Here is a 17,049-nt window from a genome sequence, read left to right as displayed (position 1 = left end):
TAAGGATACTTCATTTTTGTGAAAATCTTCAAAATACGGTTGTTTAGCATAAGAAAACATTAATAAACATGCCTTACAATTAAAAAACGATGTTGACAATGAGCACTAAAGCATTATTAGACTTTACCTTCAAGCCCAATCCATGCAAGTCCGAGGAGCCCGTTGTAATCTCTGTTTGTTAATAAGTATGACAGGCAGACACTATTCCAGTTGGATGAGGAATGTAACATTAGAAGTTTTTCTGGGCCAATAAAAGCAGAATGCATAACACTATCGGGCTGCTCCTCCTGAATTATCTGTTGAGCATATAAAAACAAAATCCAATTTGTGAAATTGAATTATAAACTATTTTCTCTGTAAAACATATACTTTGCAGAGCAGGCAATACTTTCTATTACAAGCTGCATATTAGTAGTCATCCCTTAGTAGTCCGTCACAACAGTCCCCCTTTAGTAGTCCTCAATTAGTAGCCCGCACAGCCCCTTAGTAGTCCCCATATCCATTTAAAAGTCCCTAAACCCGCAGCCTCCTTGCAGAATACAAGAAGATTGCTGTCTGAAATGTACAGCCATAATGATGATCACCAGGACATATATAGGTTCTAGGTCTTTAGAACACGACAGCGGGATGATGACGTTAGGCCTCGTTCTGGATCCAGAAAATTGCTCAAACTCTCGACGATCCGGCCTCAGATCAGGTAAGTTTCAGCGGGGTTCCGTTCTCTTGGAACCGATCCCTAAAATACCTAATTATTGTATGTATGAAATAGACCATCAATCATATTATGTATAATAAGTAGAGATCATTGTGATTATTACTATGCTCCATAAGCATTCCATTCTAATCAAAGCAAGGGGTAATAATGAAAGAACAACAAAGGAATTTATAATAAAAAGGGGTTACAGAATACTAAAATGGGCACAGACAGAGCCAGGCTCATCTTGACTAAATTTCTGCAGCTAGGCGCAGAAAAAGCTTCCTTTCATCTATTGTTCTCAGCTTCATAGGCGTGCGCACATTGAGTGTTAAGGGTGCACAGGCACCCCCTAATGCTGTGCCCCCACCCCCATACTTATTGCTGGTAGTAATACCAGCAATACCTTTTACCAAAGACTTTTGCTTTTTAGACCTGTATTCCATTAAAATAAGCGCCCATCAATCAATTATGTGTGTTTTGCATTATTAATTGTATTACACCATTGTCATATCACTACATATCTGTGCCTTCCAAATATGATTTTGACTTTATTTGCATGTACTGTTACACAGAGTAATTAGAAGATTAATGGCCAGATGTATCAAGCTTCAAAAAGTGATAAGATGGAGAGTGATAAACAGCCAGCCAATAAGCTCCCACCTGTAATTTTTCAAACCCAGCCCGTAACATAACAGACAGGAGCTAATTGGCTGGTTGTTTATCACTCTCCACTTTAACACTTTTTGAAGCTTGATACATCTGGCCCTAAAACTGAAATAGGCAGGATATAAGGGTGTGGCTGAGAGACGTTTTATATTGTAGTGAGTGCACGCCTGATTGGCGGTGTTAGACAGACCCAATGGCGGTGTTAGACATGCCCAATAGGTGGTGCTAGGCACACCGCTTTGACAGTGCACCCCCTAATAAAATGTGCTGTGCACGCCTATGATCAGCTGTAATACATTAGAGAGAACAATACAGCAAGGGGATTAACAGGGGATTAGTGTGACTGGTCTTTCACAGTTAATCCTATTAAAGGCCAAGAAGAAAGAGGCTATATCTGTAAAGAGGACATTACAATGAAGAGGTTAAAAAAAACCCACTATACAATACTGACATGGTGATTAATGTCAGTAAGACAGGAGGAATGTTCCCAAGACTTCATGTATAAGTACATGGCAACCACTGGAAGATTTTACCTCCCAGTAAAATTCAACACCCTGCTTAGTGTCAATGAAGCCAGATGTAGTCCATGAAGTGCAGGGGGGAACCACTTATGACATATAAACATACATGTTATTAAGTATGGATTATCTGTGGTGGATGGTTCCCCTCGGGATCAGCACTGCTGTATGCATCAGGCGACTATGTGGTCCCCGGAACAAAGTTTTCACACACTCCTAAACCCACTGCCAAACTGTAAAACTAGCCAATGGAAGTCCAAGGGTGGACTTAAAAGGAGTATGTGAAGCATTATGCTGATTCCGAGGAGCTGCACGGCTCCAGATACACTCAGCACATCTGATCCCTGAGGAAACCAGCTGGTACACATATTACATATGTATGTTTACATGTGCTAAGTGGCTCCCTGCATGGTTGGTCCTGCAACTGCCGCTGATTTTTTTTCATCGGTGGCATGTAAAGAGAATAGAAGCAAACTAAGAAATTAATTAATTCTGCATGTACACACACACACACACAGGCATGCAACCTAAAAATTAGTATAAAAGCCTCTTATTAGCTGTAACATGTGTGTCTTACACTTTAACATACCTCCCAACTTCTGCAGTTGGGACTCTCGAAAATGGGGCGTGGACTCGGGAAAAGGGGGCGTGGCCTCACTGATGATGCGTCCTCCGGTCACGCCCCCATTTCCCGCCGCTCGTTGGCGCTGAATAGACGCTGTGCACATGTGCCAGCGTCTATTCTTGGCAGGCTGGGGGGACGTTAGACAGATCTTTAGAGATTTGTCACAAATGTCTTTACACTTATTTTTCAGTATTAGCTCCCCTCATTTTAAAGTCTCTCAAGATTTTAAGGCACAAATTGTATATAAACTATCATCAAAATGTACATTTTTATATCATGGATAACAAAAGGCAGGTTACATAAATGCTCATCAAGTCATACTTACATTTAACACTTTTACTTTAAAGTTAATATGTCTGATGCCATTAAAATTGACTTGATCAAATATTGCATTTACTGATCTTAAATATCCAGCAATCTGTAAGAAAATGAATACACAAAGTAAATATTAGAATTGCAACTTCGACATACTGTACAAAATACAGAAATGACAATGATTTATATGAAAAAATATAAATAAATGTCTGTTTACATTAAAAGCTAAAATACTGCATTTTATTTGCATTATAGTTTATTTTTCTGTTTTATTTTTATTCATGTCCAGTAAAATGTATAGTAAGCAAGTTGAGGCCCACAATAGGAAGTAGACTGAAAACACTGTTTAGTAGGTAGGGTCACCATAGGCCTGGACGCTGAAGGGAGTGGACAAATCTAGGAAGACGTAGCCACAACCAGAGGTGAAACTACCAATCGGTGCAGCAGGTGCTTTCTACCAGGGCCCCCAGGGCTAAGGGGCTCACCTTTGCTCAGACCAGCAATGAGTTATCCCCTGGCCCTTCCAGAGACCATTTTGAGCAATGTCAAATGAATAGCCCAGTGCAGAATTGCCCCTTGCCTTAGGGCTGCAGAGCTGACCTATTTTCTGTGCCAGTTGATAGGAGAGTCCTGCCACTTATCAGCACTACTAATCACAGCCATATACATTGTCTAGTTAATGAACTGCTGTTCACTTTTTCCCATTCACTTAAATGCAGCTCACACCCAGAACACACAAAGGGCAGGGACCCATGTCACAGAGTAGAGACTACTGTGTTCCAGTCCCCACCAAGGTTCATGCCCCCTGTTCTCTGCACCATGCAGGACATTGGGCTTGTACCCCAGACACACACTGCCTCTCCCTGTCCTTCTCTCCCTGTAACCCACTGCTACCCATCACTCTCTGCCTCCCCCTGCCTTTTGTTGCCACTGCCTATCTATATGATAACCTTTCTCTGCATTAAGCGGTCACCCTCTACCTCTCCCTTTCACCGAGTGCCCAACCCCCTACTCCCCATGCATTCTGATGTCAACCTCTGCCTCCCACTACTTTATGCTGTCACCCTTTGTCTGTCCCTGTTAATTTTGACAAGGATTTTAAATGCAGTATTACTCTTAATGACCCAAAATGATTTTTTTATTTGTTTTAGTCATGATATAATCAGTGGAACTCTGTTTCATTATAGTCTAATTTTAGTCAATGTTTTAGTCATACGCAGTGGTGGTTTTTACCTACAGAAGGAGCACCTCTCTTCTTTGGTCGGGGATCGCCAGCATGTCTCCACTGGTGATCACCGGCGCAGAGGTGCTCCATCTGACTGGGACACGCATGCATCTGATTGGGACGTGTGGGCAGGAACCTGTCTCCCTGAAGGGAGATGGGCAGGGATAGGGGGGACAGTGGGGCGGTGAGAGGCACCAGGGGAGGCGACAGGCGGTGGAGCCAGCTCCGTAGCCACGGGGCGTGCACGAGTGTCTCGTTTGGGCACGCCCCTGGTGAGTGTCAGCCGCTGGCGGGGGGCTGGCGATAGAATCGCCAGCCCCTGCAAGGAAGTGCCTGGCTCCATCTGTATGGGCTGCAGGGCTGAGGATCCCCCAGGTAAAATGCCACTGTAGTGAATCCAGATGCAGTCACCAAGGCAGTCCCATTGGGAGGTGTTCCCTCCCTCCGGGACACCTTTGTTCAGGCCGCCGTGTGGAATCTCCGATTGCGCATACGCAGTACCTATATCGGTACTGCGCACACGCTGGTCCCAGTGCCTGTCCTTTGTATAGTACAGGCACCGGGACTATGATTACTTTTTTGGGCTGTTTCCGAAGCAGCCCATAGAAGCTGGCCGCATGCACAGTACAGAGGTTTGTACTGCGCATGCGCCAGTCCCGGTGCCTGTCATAAGAGCACAGGCGCCAGGAACTCACTGAAGGGACCGGCGGCAGCAGCGGCGACAATGGGGTGGGTGCCTGAGCCTCCCCCCAGGTAATATCCGCCACTGTAGTGAATCCAGATGCAGTCTGTAAAACTGCACTGGCTTCACTGCGACTGGCACTGACTTCCTATTGGAAGTCCGACCTGCCAGTCACCAAGGCAGTCCCATTGGGAGGTGTTCCCTCCCTTTAGGACACCTTTGTTCAGGCTGCCGTGTGGAAATGCTGATTGCGCATACGCAGTACCTATATCGGTACTGCGCAGGCGCTGGTCCCGGTGCCTGTCCTTTGTATAGAACAGGCACCGGGACTATGATTACTTCTGTGGGCTGTTGTTTGTACTGCTCATGAGCCAGTCCCGGTGCCTGTCATCAGATCACAGGTGCCATGAACTCACTGCAGGGACCAGCGGCGGCAGCGGCGACAATGGGGTGGGTGCCTGCATCGTGGTCAGAGGCAGCCCCCCTCCCTACAAAAGGTACGAGCCGCCACTGGTCATACGTTTTGCAGTTAAATGATACTGTAAGGATTTTTGACAAAAATAATATCTCTAAAATTCCCTTGAAAAGTTTCTACACCTTTTGTTTCCCAATTTAATTTGGAATGACTAGAGATGATTCATCTATGTCAGCCCAATTTGAATAGTGGCATTAATTTCCTAAATATGCTAACATAAGCTTTTGCCTTTGGTCACATTGGTGGCCTTTTAGCTGATGTCAGATAGAGACATGCCATCTGAAATCCTTGACAGACAATCCCCTTCCTATGACTATAAGGAAAATATGGCTGTTATTACGGTATATATCTAAATTGGGTCCCACCTTATTCTTTTAACTGTTGTATAAAATCCATATTTTGAGAATGTTGAGGCTTCACAGGTTTTTTCGATTTGGGAGGCTGGAGAGCTATTTATGGTGGGTTAACTTTATGATTCCTAAACTTATAAAACCATGTCTCATTTGGAAGCTGTTGTCAAATTTTTTAGTATCTGTGCTATTAATTTTCTCTTTTTCAGGCTTAATAATTTGTGAGCAAAATTTCAAGACTCATCCACGCAGGAGATTGGGACAACTCTCTGAACAATTCATTATTGGTACCTAAATAATCTAGAGGAGCAATATCTGCTTATTATCGATCTCTTAGGACCTCTGCGGAACACCTCTTTGCAAACAGATCTGGCCCAATGGCTAGAACATTTTCACTCCTTAACAATTGATGAACTTCTTAATATGGTACAGTACTCTATTACTCCTTTCCTGATAGCCAAATTTGCAGAGATGTATTTCCCACTGCTCATACATCTCTCCTTTTAGTGGATTCTTGGGTATCCTGGAGAATCCTGCTTGCCCCAAATGCAATCAAACTTCAGCAGACCTATATCACTGCCTCTGGTCTCGTTCTTCTGAGAATAAATTTAGTCTGAGGGCTTGGCATATTATTATTGACAGTTTAGTCATTTATCCCCCAATCTCTCCAGAATGGGCAATGTTTATGGGGGTATTAAATCTCAGTCGATAAGGGTCAACTGTCGAAAGTTTTCGATTTTCATTTTCTTTACAAGGCGAATCAACTTTAAACAGGCGCTTGAGCTGCCTATTTAGTCTTCTAACTCCAGATGACAGGGTTCCCAGAGATGTAAGGCAGCTATTCAGTTTTATCAGCTAAAATTATTCTGAAATTATGAATTCAGAATAACTTGATAACCCTTGAAATGTTTAAAGAAAAACTCTTTTTCATTTTTCATATGGATTGGTTAAATGCACCGCATCAAAAAAATATGTGCACATTTTTTTTAATAGAGATTCTGATGATCCCTACTACAGAAGCTATATTTAAATGTTTACTAAATACTTTGTGGTATCAAACATATATTTTTCGTAATGATTGTCCAATCTCTTTTTGTTTATGTATATTAATATATCTGTTTCAGATTTCTTTTCATTTGAATGCATGTCAGTAAAATGTTTTATTATTATTTTCTGATTTTATGGCTTTGATATCAGTGTTCTTATTTGGTTATATTAAAGCAATTCTCACTGGCTTGTCAAATGTTGAAGGTTTAATAAAATAACAAAATAGTTTAAAAACACCTTGTGTACCTCATGTCCATTCTTGATTGACCACTGGTATATGCATTCCTAATACCCATGTATTCAATTAAACAAACATGGTTGCAGGGCTTTCAACTCTGGAAACAATGCAGCACTTGAATTAAAAAGAGATAATGATCTCTCTTGTGTTGTCTGTGACTCTCAGTGGTCTCCCTTCCATCTTTTCGCTGAGGAGGGGGCTGCTGGGAGGCTCATTTAAAGTGTACATACCGTGCCACTGATGAGATTATCTGTACCAGCCCCAGGCAGCCCTAAACAGCTAATCAGCTCCTTTATAGATTAACCGTGTCTAAAATCCCGAGCCATACCATTCAAATGTAAACAAGGGCACTAATCTGGGATTCTCGTCTAGGAAATAAACCTGTGGTCGATTGTAGGGTTGTGGACATGGGTCTTTCAACCTATATCTAATCCTTTCAGACATAACTGAAAAGTCGATGGACGCAAGTCTGAACTCGATGGACACATGTCTTTATTCAGCCTTAACTACTATGTAACTATGGGGTAGATGTATGAGGCAATGATAAGGGAGAATTGATAAAGTGGCCAGTACTTTATCACCGGCCAATCAGCTCCTAACTGTCCCTTTTTAAACCCAGCCTGTAACTTAACAGTCTGGAGATGATTGGTCAGTGATAAATTACCAGGCACTTTATCACTTCTCCTCCCTTATCACTGATTCATACATCGACTTATAAGCAGGACCTCAAATTCTCAGATTTTGCATATCTGAAAGGGTTTATGTGAGTTAAACCATACCATAAAATACTGCATTGTAAAATAATTATTACATGAGAATAAAAGTGTGAGGACTGAACCAGAAAAATAAATGTCAGGGCAGAGATAAAACAAAGGCTTTCTAGAAAAACTCAACTCTGGAAGAAAGCTTAGTTAAACTTTTGTAGAGCTAGGCAAAGCCAAAGCTGAAATTAAGCATTGACCATATTATTATAGTCATCTTATTTTTAACATGAGATAAATATAACGAAAAAGAAAGAAGTTAGCATAATTTAAAGCTGGAATGCATGGTCAAGGTAATCCTTTAAGACATTTAACCATCTTGATATACTATATATTACTAAGAGAAATTTTATTTATGTTGTTATATTATGTTGAGAATTTGTGGGGTCTTTTTTTCCCTTTATCTTACTCCAGTGGTCTTTACTGTGCATATCAGCAGGGGTGCTGATAGGAGGGTACTTTTATCCACGCCCGGACTTGTTGGAGGGGTAACAGTCGCCCGCGCCAGCACCCTCTATGCCACACATACTCTTTTTTCCCCATTTTTGTAAGAGGGTCCAGGGCCATGCCTCCCCCATGACTGTCCACCACACCTCTCAATAATGGGGCCTGTGGCCACTCTCTATAGCCCTGCAGTTATAACAGATTTCTATTCAGACATCTGAAGCCATTTTGAAATACTATTATTTTTGACAAATCTATATCCATATAAGAAACTGTAAATAAATAAATAAATAAATAATAAATATCCAGAGGACTGTAGTCACATAATATTGCTGAAAATAACTAGCCATTTTTACTCAACAATCACTAATTCCTTTTTCATTACACAGTTGTAGTTTCATACCTGAGAAATTGCTTCTTGTAAGTTTGTAAATCTTTTAAAAAATAAGTAGTCGGCTTTCAAATGGAGAAGGCATGTTGTACGGGACAAATCCACACTTCTCTTAGGCCTACTGACAGGTTTTTCCTAAAATATAAATCAACATATTATAAAAATGAACAAAATGAACAAAATACAAAGGAAAATGAAATTTCCAGCAATGGTAATTTGTTTAATGTACAAATCCAGTAGATAGAACACAAAAGGTCAACAATTACAATTTGACATTCATATGTCAACAGAACAATGTTGACAACTGTGATTCTGAATTTGTTAAAATGTTGATATGGCAACATGACATTTTCTGCATATGCTTAAGACTATAATGCGCCTTAAGCAAATTTCACATTAGAGACAATGTAAGGATTTTGGGCCAGATGCACTAACCTTCAAAAATGATAAATTAGAGAGTGATAAACAACCAATCAGTTCCTGTCTGACATTTTTCAATCACAGTCTGTGACATGGCAGTTGGGAGCTGATCGGCTGGCTGTTTTACACTCTCCATTTTATCACTTTTGAAGCTTAGTGCATCTGTACAGGGTTTTGGGGATTGTTTGCTCATACAACATATATAGATAAACAGAAAAAAAATGATATGCTGCTTCTTTGCAGAATCAAATTGATCTTCATGGAAACATTTGGTTGCTTAGAACAAAAGAAGCACTGATATATTGCCTCCTCCTAGTGGTTTTAATTGGCAGGCATCTATAAAACAAGTCTGTATGTTAATCCACAATGAAAAATAAACATTATTGGTTATGGGTGCTATTGTAATTGACTTGGTAAGCTGCGAAGCTCATACAGTAGCTTAACGAGTCCCTGTGGTGCTGCCCTGCCGAATACCCCCTCGTCGTATGTGTTACGAAGACACATCCCCTCGTATGTGCCCACAGCTGGAGAAATCATTTGATGGTCGGCAACCATTAAATGATTGTTCCTGCCTTCGCAAATATGTCAGTTGAGGCTGACTTATATTTGTGATTCCCCAGGACGAAGCCGGGGAGGGCAACTGAAGTCACGTGATGTCAACCACCTGGCATAGGCCTGCCCAAGCACCTATGGGAATGCCCAGCGTTTTCATAGGGACACCCATGAAACGCTGGATGGTCCCATGTCCCAGTGCCACCACCGCCTCCGTCTGCCCCATCGCTCCCTCTCCTCTGGGAACAGCCCGGCGACAATTTAACATGCGCAGAAGTTTGCATGTGTAAACCCAGATCAATCGGTCCCTTTATAATTTATTGTGCTCAGAACAAAAATCCTAAAACTCTCCCCACTTACTGATAACTGGCAAGTTGTAGTATTAGTCTCACCAGTGATTGGATTCTATTGCAGACATTTCTCCATTTAGACATTACACCCCAATCCAGGTAATGGTAGATAAATAGGTGCACGCTATTAATAATTTTGCTAATAACTCAATGGCATTGGAAATCATTTTGCCTTTTGCAATAGTCTTGAAATAGGGCTTTCATTCTCCTGATTGTACTTCCTCAGTCAAACCGAGCTGGTGTGATACCTAATGGAACAATACTAAAATACTTATAATGTTTTGTCTTTGTTACTCATGATTGGACAGAATATTTAGCATGGGCTGAATTCACATGAACAATTTTGTCCCTCTATAAATGGAATGTTCTACTTTTATATATGGATTCCATTTGTCTATGTCTACTTCTTCTAACATTGCTGATTTTCCTTGCTAATTTTGAAGTGACTTGAGATAAATGTTGAACACGGAAATCATCAAAGGTTCCCAGCATCTTTAATTGTTCTGTGCTCAACCACGTATACTACATTTTCTAGGTCAAGTTTGTCTAATACTCACACAGAACTTGTTGAAAACCAAACTGAATAATGAACAAATGCATTATTTGTTGCACTGAAAGAGCACCGTTTAGCACCGTTATAGCGGTCATTTCACAACTTGCAAGGTAATAACTGAAATATAATTATTTAGAGTGCTGCTATTCCACCAATTTATACTTACACCTCACAAACTGGCCATTGCAAATACATCTCTCCTATGGCCAGAGGCACTTTAATCCTTTGAGTGGCAACGTTGGTGAAAGAGCTCCTCAAAATATCCATAAAAAATGCCAGCATCGCTCACAGCTACTGTTCTTTTAGAATATATAAATAAATACAAATACAGCCAAGACAATTAATTGAAGTTTAGTTAAATATTGCACCCAAAAAAAGAACAGTCGCTGAGAGCGACACTGACATTTTTAAGGGATATTTTGCACAGGGGGCCTGTGTATAGGCTGTGATTGGGCCCCCTCCTCCCTGGTGGTCCAGTAAACTCTGACATTTTACCAGAGTCTAATATGCATTTGGAGGACTCTGGGAACATGGCATCCATGCACCGTTCCCAGAAACACCTCTATTGCGCATGCATGAATCACAGGAAAATGGCTGCAGTGGCCATTTTTGCATAATTTTTCATGCTGAAGTATAGGTGAGTATCATTAAATGGGTGCAAGGTGTGGGCCCCAATGGGGCCTGTGTGCACTGCACATCTTTTACCCATTATACATATGCCAATGCCTATATATAATAAGAATTATCATTAGTATTCCCAGAGATGCTGGGCTGCCCCTGGAGACGTTCCCTGTGCTGCAGATATTGTCAAAGTAAAGCACCAGTCACTGAGTGGGAGACAACGTTTTGGCATCACCCATTCCAGTGGATTACACATCGGGTGTAATACACACCACGAGGGCCGGCAACAGAAATCTTGGGGCCCTGTACAATGATATTTCTGGGGCCCACGCACCCCCTGCTTACTTATAATGCCCCCTGTAGACTAGTGCTTACTCACCGCACTGGCCGAGGCTCTGACGCAGCTGCTGGTCACTGTGAAGGGAGGAGAACAGAGCAAAGGCTTCTCCTACACCTCCGGGGGCCATTTCAGATATGGTGCCAGCTGGTGACCCAAACAGAACTCACAGTCCAGTAGCCAAGCACCACAGCTGCCAGTATGTAAGCTCTGATTGGCTAGTGGCTGATGCAGCTTTTGAAATGGCTTCCGGATACCAACCAGAGGGGTAGGAGAATCCTGCACTATTACACACAGAAGCGCCACTGGGGGCAGTCGGCATTGGTGGGGGCAGTGCAGCAGGGGCAGTCAGCAGGGGTGTTCGTGGGAATGACCGCGCTAGTGAGTCCATTGTGGTAGAGCAGATGACGGATGGCCGGAACAAAGATCTATATACAGGCCTTGAGGTATATAGATACCCACTACAGGGATTGCTTTCTCCTTAATATTTAATTGCCAGTTTTGCTCCAGATACTTGCAGTATAAGTATCTCAAATTGGGGACTCTTCTCTTCTCCAAATATGCTGTAGAATCTCCTTCCGCTGCAGCAGGGTAGGACTCGGAGGAGGCAGCCACAGCCCAGGCAGCACACAGTGCGGAACACAGATCGTCGTGGGTGCCGTGCATGCCCAGTAAGGTCCGTGCGCAGTGCAGCCCGGAGACAGCCGACTCAGCCTCCGAGCACTGAGCGGCTACGGCCATGCATCTCTACGTGGTGGACACTGTGTGAGTGACACATCAGCGCTGCAGCAGCAGGAGAGACCTGGGGGTGGCGTGCACAACAGTGAGTCAGATGGACAGACAAGCTGCAGGCAGCGGCCACGGGGGTAACACAGACTGGCCCTGGCTGCGCTCTGGGGCCCTTCAGATCGCTGGGGCCCATCACACATGTCTCCTTTGATCCAACCTGTCGCCGGCCCTGCATACCACCCTAGTGATGCCTCTGATTGGAATGATTTCCTGTCCATATATTGTATTATTGACAGCAGCTACAACTAGTTTTGCTGATACTTGAAGTAAAGAACAAATACTGTATTAGATACAGAATTTGTCATCTAAGGGAATGTTGTTTATCTTTCCTGCTATAGAACTTTGTAAGAGTTATATCTGAGTTTAAAAGATAATAAAAATGGCATGCCTTCTCTTGTACACCACCATTAGCCATACAGGTTATGGTCTGTGCTAATACTCCTACATTTATTGAAAGTATATCACATGTACTTCACAATGTCTAATCCCTCCATTTAAATATTTTAAATGTAAAATAAACCAAAAGGAACAGTTAAGTGCCAAAGAAATTGACCACAGTTCTGAAATTATAATAATTTAAATAACCAATTACAATGATTAGATTGTATCCATCTATGGATATTAGATTATCAATTAGTTAATATGTATTTTAGTGACATATTTAAATTAATTATACATTTTAAACCTATCCCCATTCAACCTATTTACCCTATTGACTACTACCTCTTTTATTCCCACCTTGCCTGAATACAATATTTTCAGCTACCCCTAAGAGTGGGGCATATTTATTAACAAGTGATATTATTGTTATCAATAGCCATGAATGATAAATGGAGAGCCAGCCAACTGTAATGTGTTTGAAAATTCCAGGAGCTGATTGGCTAGAGCAAAAATTATCGATTGTAACCAGTGTGAAATCTATCACGGGTAAGTATATGATTTTCCTTTCTTTGCAGGTTTCCCTTCTTAGGCTCGTACACAACTCTTGTCAGTATTCAACAATTTATTATTTCATTTCAAGTGCAATATAGTATGCAATAGATACAATTCAAGTAATCACAAAATAATTGGAAGATTTTATTGTTCTGGAACAGCAAGGATCTGTCCTCAATTCGATACTCCCACTCTCTCTCTAAGGCTGGAGAGGTTATGACATAACTAATCCCACCTGCTTGCTACAAAATAAACAAGTTATTTGAGGTACTAATGAAATATATATACGGAGCTAATACAATTCAAACAGTTCAATACAATTACAATGTATCACATCAACATAACATGCATAGGTTTAAATATAAAAATCACTTTAGTATTTTTACGCAAAAATGTATAAATCCCCCAAGTGTACACTAGTCTTTGTAGGATACAATCAAGCACTTTGTATCTTCTGCAGAGTTTACTCACTGACCAAATCCTGTTACCACTGAGTCACTAACGTCCTCACCTGAGTCCTGTAAGGTGAGTCGTTCAATAATGGCAGAGGTAGCTTTCCTTTAGAAAGTATTTGTAATCCACAGAAATAGAAGAAATAGAAATAAATACTTTAGGCGTCTGTCAAATATTTACTATTAGATGGAAGTTTTAACTCCTAAAATACAGTACTTTCTTGAGTATGGCTTTAGATTAACTTGTATAGCTCCTTATTAAGCTGCCTTGTATATAAAGCTTCTGAATGTCCTGTAGTTGAAATTATTATAGTCTTCTCTTGGAAACTAGGTATGTCATGGGTTAGGTAAGGATCCCTGTCACTGCAGTGTAACTGATGTCTTTCCTTTTCTCACTGCTGCAGCAGATGTAACTTCCCTGTAGCTTTCCACTGTTGGACTGTATTATAATTACTTTACTGCTTGCACTAAATAGCTAGTGTCTCTTTATGTGCTGGGTTACTGGTCTCAACCTCTGCTGAAGATCTGAGCAATGTTTAATGTGCACTTAATCCTTATTACACTGGCACTGTGTCCCTCTCTGTAATGCTGCTGCTGAAAGACGTTTTTACTATCTGTCAGTCTCCCTCAGACTGGACTTCTCTGTGTAGCTATAGGATATACTGAGGGGGCTGGGCAGCACTCACCACTCCCCACTCGTTTTGTCATGCAAGTCTCAGCATTTACTCAGCTCTGTTGCCGCCTCTTATGACTAAGAGACCAGCCTCCTGAACCTCCCCTCCAGGAACTGCGTGCACTCCCTGCCTGGCTGAAGCTCCTCTCTTGCAGATTACCTCAGGGAACTGCCTCCTTTTTCTATCTAATATGGGACTCGGGGGATGGATTTGCTCACCACTCCCCTCTGGTAAGTATTATCCTTCAGCACTGCTTTCCTCTTCTACTATGCTGCGCAGATCTGCTTCTCCACTTTTCCTCAGACTTTCCCTGTCAGCACTGCTCTCCATCTTGCCTGCTGTGTAGCTCTGCCATCTCCCTCAGGGAACTACCAAAACCGTTTAACAGCTCCTGCTCTCTTTTTTTCCTCTCTTTGACTCCCCAACTTTATTAACTAGTTCTTGACTGTTCACAAAATCGGGGAAAAACTCCCCCCTCTAGTGCAGGGAGAATGGTACAGTCCACCAGATTCTGCCATAGAGCAGACTGTTTGGAATGGTCCACTTGGCTGGCTGTAAGGGGTGTTCCCTTATAGTCTGTATTCTCCTTTTACTTGCAGAATTATAACTTAAATGTTTCTTTTCTATGAAAGTTTCCACTGCCCTCCGTGAAGGCATTATAACATATAAGTATTTTGCATGAAATTAGTATACCATTCATCCATAATAAAAGTCCTGCTTTCCATGAGAGTCTCAGTTACCTTCTGTGAAGGCATTTATCTATACACAGCATGAAATGTATACAAGTCTATAACACAACCTTCAGTATCTTATAATAAGAATATTCAGTATGACATCATATGCCTATAATCTCCTGGGTACCTATATGCATTTTAAGACATGTCATCCTTACTATATATGGAGTTATCACATTTTTCCCTGGTAAAGCATTGCATGTCCTCAGGCAATGTACTTTATACATTTTAAAACATCGTACATACTACATATATATATATACATACACATCGAACACTGCAACACATTACATGCCTTAGAATCAAGAGTATTTACAGTTTTTTCATAAACTATTCTTTACTTTAAGCATTTATGATCAGTCTCTGAATCTGAGGGGTTTCACCCCTTGGGTACTTCTAATGAGTCTGCTGGACATCTCCTCTGCACCATCTTTGTGGAGGAATAGGCCACGTTCCTCGGCCTCTCTTCTTTTCTCTGCGAGGAGTATTTCCCTAAGGCGCTGAAGATATAGTGGGTCTTCCATAGGATGGTAGGGGACTTGTGGTATTGCGTCTTCTTCTGTACAGTCCTGGCATGGCTCAAGTTGGTTTCTGTGTACCATCTTAAGAACTTGGTGGTCATCTCCATCTCTTCTTATTCCATACACCCCAGTGTCTGTAGCCGAAAGGTGAACAATTACGTAGGGTTCAGATTCCCAGAAGGGATCTAAGTCGTTACTCCGATTGTCATCCAGCTTCCAAACTCTGTCTCCCACTCGGAATGATGCAGCATTTGCGTTCTGGCCATAACTTGTCCCTTGTGGGTGTTGGGCTGTCTCCACCCTTTCTTCCACTGCTTTCTTGGCCAGTTCATGCTGATGCTCGTGTTCGTTCACCCCATCGGTCTGTATCACTTCCGTCCCCTTGGGGAGGGTGTCAAGCTCCTGATTTGCTGCTCCGTTTCCCCTACCAAAAGGTTGTCTGTGGAAGAATGGCGGTGGACTTCTGCACTGCATGGGTCTCTGCTGAGGGAACACTTCTTCCACTCTCTCCCCTTCACTTGCTTGGTCTGTACTTATGCCTTCTCCACCAGATTCAGCAGCATCCTCTACTTTTGGCTGGTAAGACCATCTGCGGAACTGACGTCTGTTAGGAGCAAACCAGCTTCCTTTAACTGGTACACAGCCAGGGCCCGTCACGTTGGCTGCCTCAGCACCCTTCTCTCCTTCTACCACATCAAATTCAACCGTCTCACCCTCTCCAACACTGCGCAGAAATTTCTGTGGGTTGTTTCTCTTTATGGCCGTCTGATGGACAAAGACGTCATCTTTTGTGTCATTCCTGTTGATGAAGCCATACCTCTTCCGGACATTAAACCACTTGACAGTTCCTTGTACTTGTGTAGCCAGCACTCTCTTCCCTGCCTGGCTTCTTCGCTCATAGACGGTGTATTGCATGACTTGTCTCACAGTCTGAGGTCGGTTGAACAGTTCTTGCGTCAGTGTCGAGATTAGTTCTTCCGGGCAATTTCTTAGGACATTCATTCCAATAATTATGGGCGGTAACCATTGGTCTTTAACAGCCGTAATTAAACATCCTTGATTGAGGAGATCCGCAACACTCGATACATTGTCCATTACTGGCTAACAAATTCAACTCGACCGGTGGTGTGGCTATGATACTTTCTTTCCTCCAATGCTTAATGAACTCATCCCATCGAATCGTAGTCACTTGTGACCCGGTATCCAACAATGCTGGTATGCTGACTCCTTTCACTTTGATTTCAATGGTAGGGCAACACCCAATGAATTTTGGTATCCATTCTTGCGATGTGGGACCTTCTACTGAAGATTCTCCCGACGGTTGGTCCCGGACCTCGGGAGTTCTGTTTAAATGTTCCGTACTGCGGCAATTTCGCTCAATATGCCTGCTCCTTTGGTAATGCCTGCAGATGGGTCTTCCTTGTTCATCAAATGTATCTCTAGGAAGTCGTCTAGAGCTCCATAAAGCGTTTCTCCCATCATATCCGTAACAAGGATCTCTCTCCATCTGCCAGGGTCTCTGTGGTGTCTGCGTCTCTTTCAGTGTTCTCAATTCTCGACAAAGATCAGTCATGCCTTGTGTCAATTCAGCAATTTGTTCTTTCATTTCTTTGATGGGGTCTTTAAAGGCAGCAGATTGAACTTGCTGAAAAATGGTTTCAACGGATCCGAGGGTAGTT

General features: G+C 42.2%; 1 protein-coding gene across 1 annotated transcript in view; it reads right to left on the bottom strand.

Moving 5' to 3' along the window:
• LOC146066920 (disintegrin and metalloproteinase domain-containing protein 10-like) overlaps positions 1–17,049 on the bottom strand; it is a 97,588-nt gene that overhangs the window by 43,494 nt on the left and 37,045 nt on the right. The window contains exons 6-8 of the mRNA XM_083179144.1: positions 8,447–8,569; positions 2,832–2,924; positions 128–296 (exon numbers count right to left, since the gene is read on the bottom strand). Coding sequence (XP_083035270.1) covers positions 128–296; positions 2,832–2,924; positions 8,447–8,569 — 385 coding nt within the window. The remainder of the gene's footprint in view (positions 1–127; positions 297–2,831; positions 2,925–8,446; positions 8,570–17,049) is intronic.

The sequence above is a fragment of the Crinia signifera genome, chromosome 1 (genome assembly GCF_055691185.1).
Source record: "Crinia signifera chromosome 1, ASM5569118v1, whole genome shotgun sequence".
Taxonomy (NCBI): Eukaryota; Metazoa; Chordata; class Amphibia; order Anura; family Myobatrachidae; genus Crinia; species Crinia signifera.
Note: the sequence above shows the minus strand (reverse complement) of the source record. Positions and strands in the feature narration are given on the sequence as shown.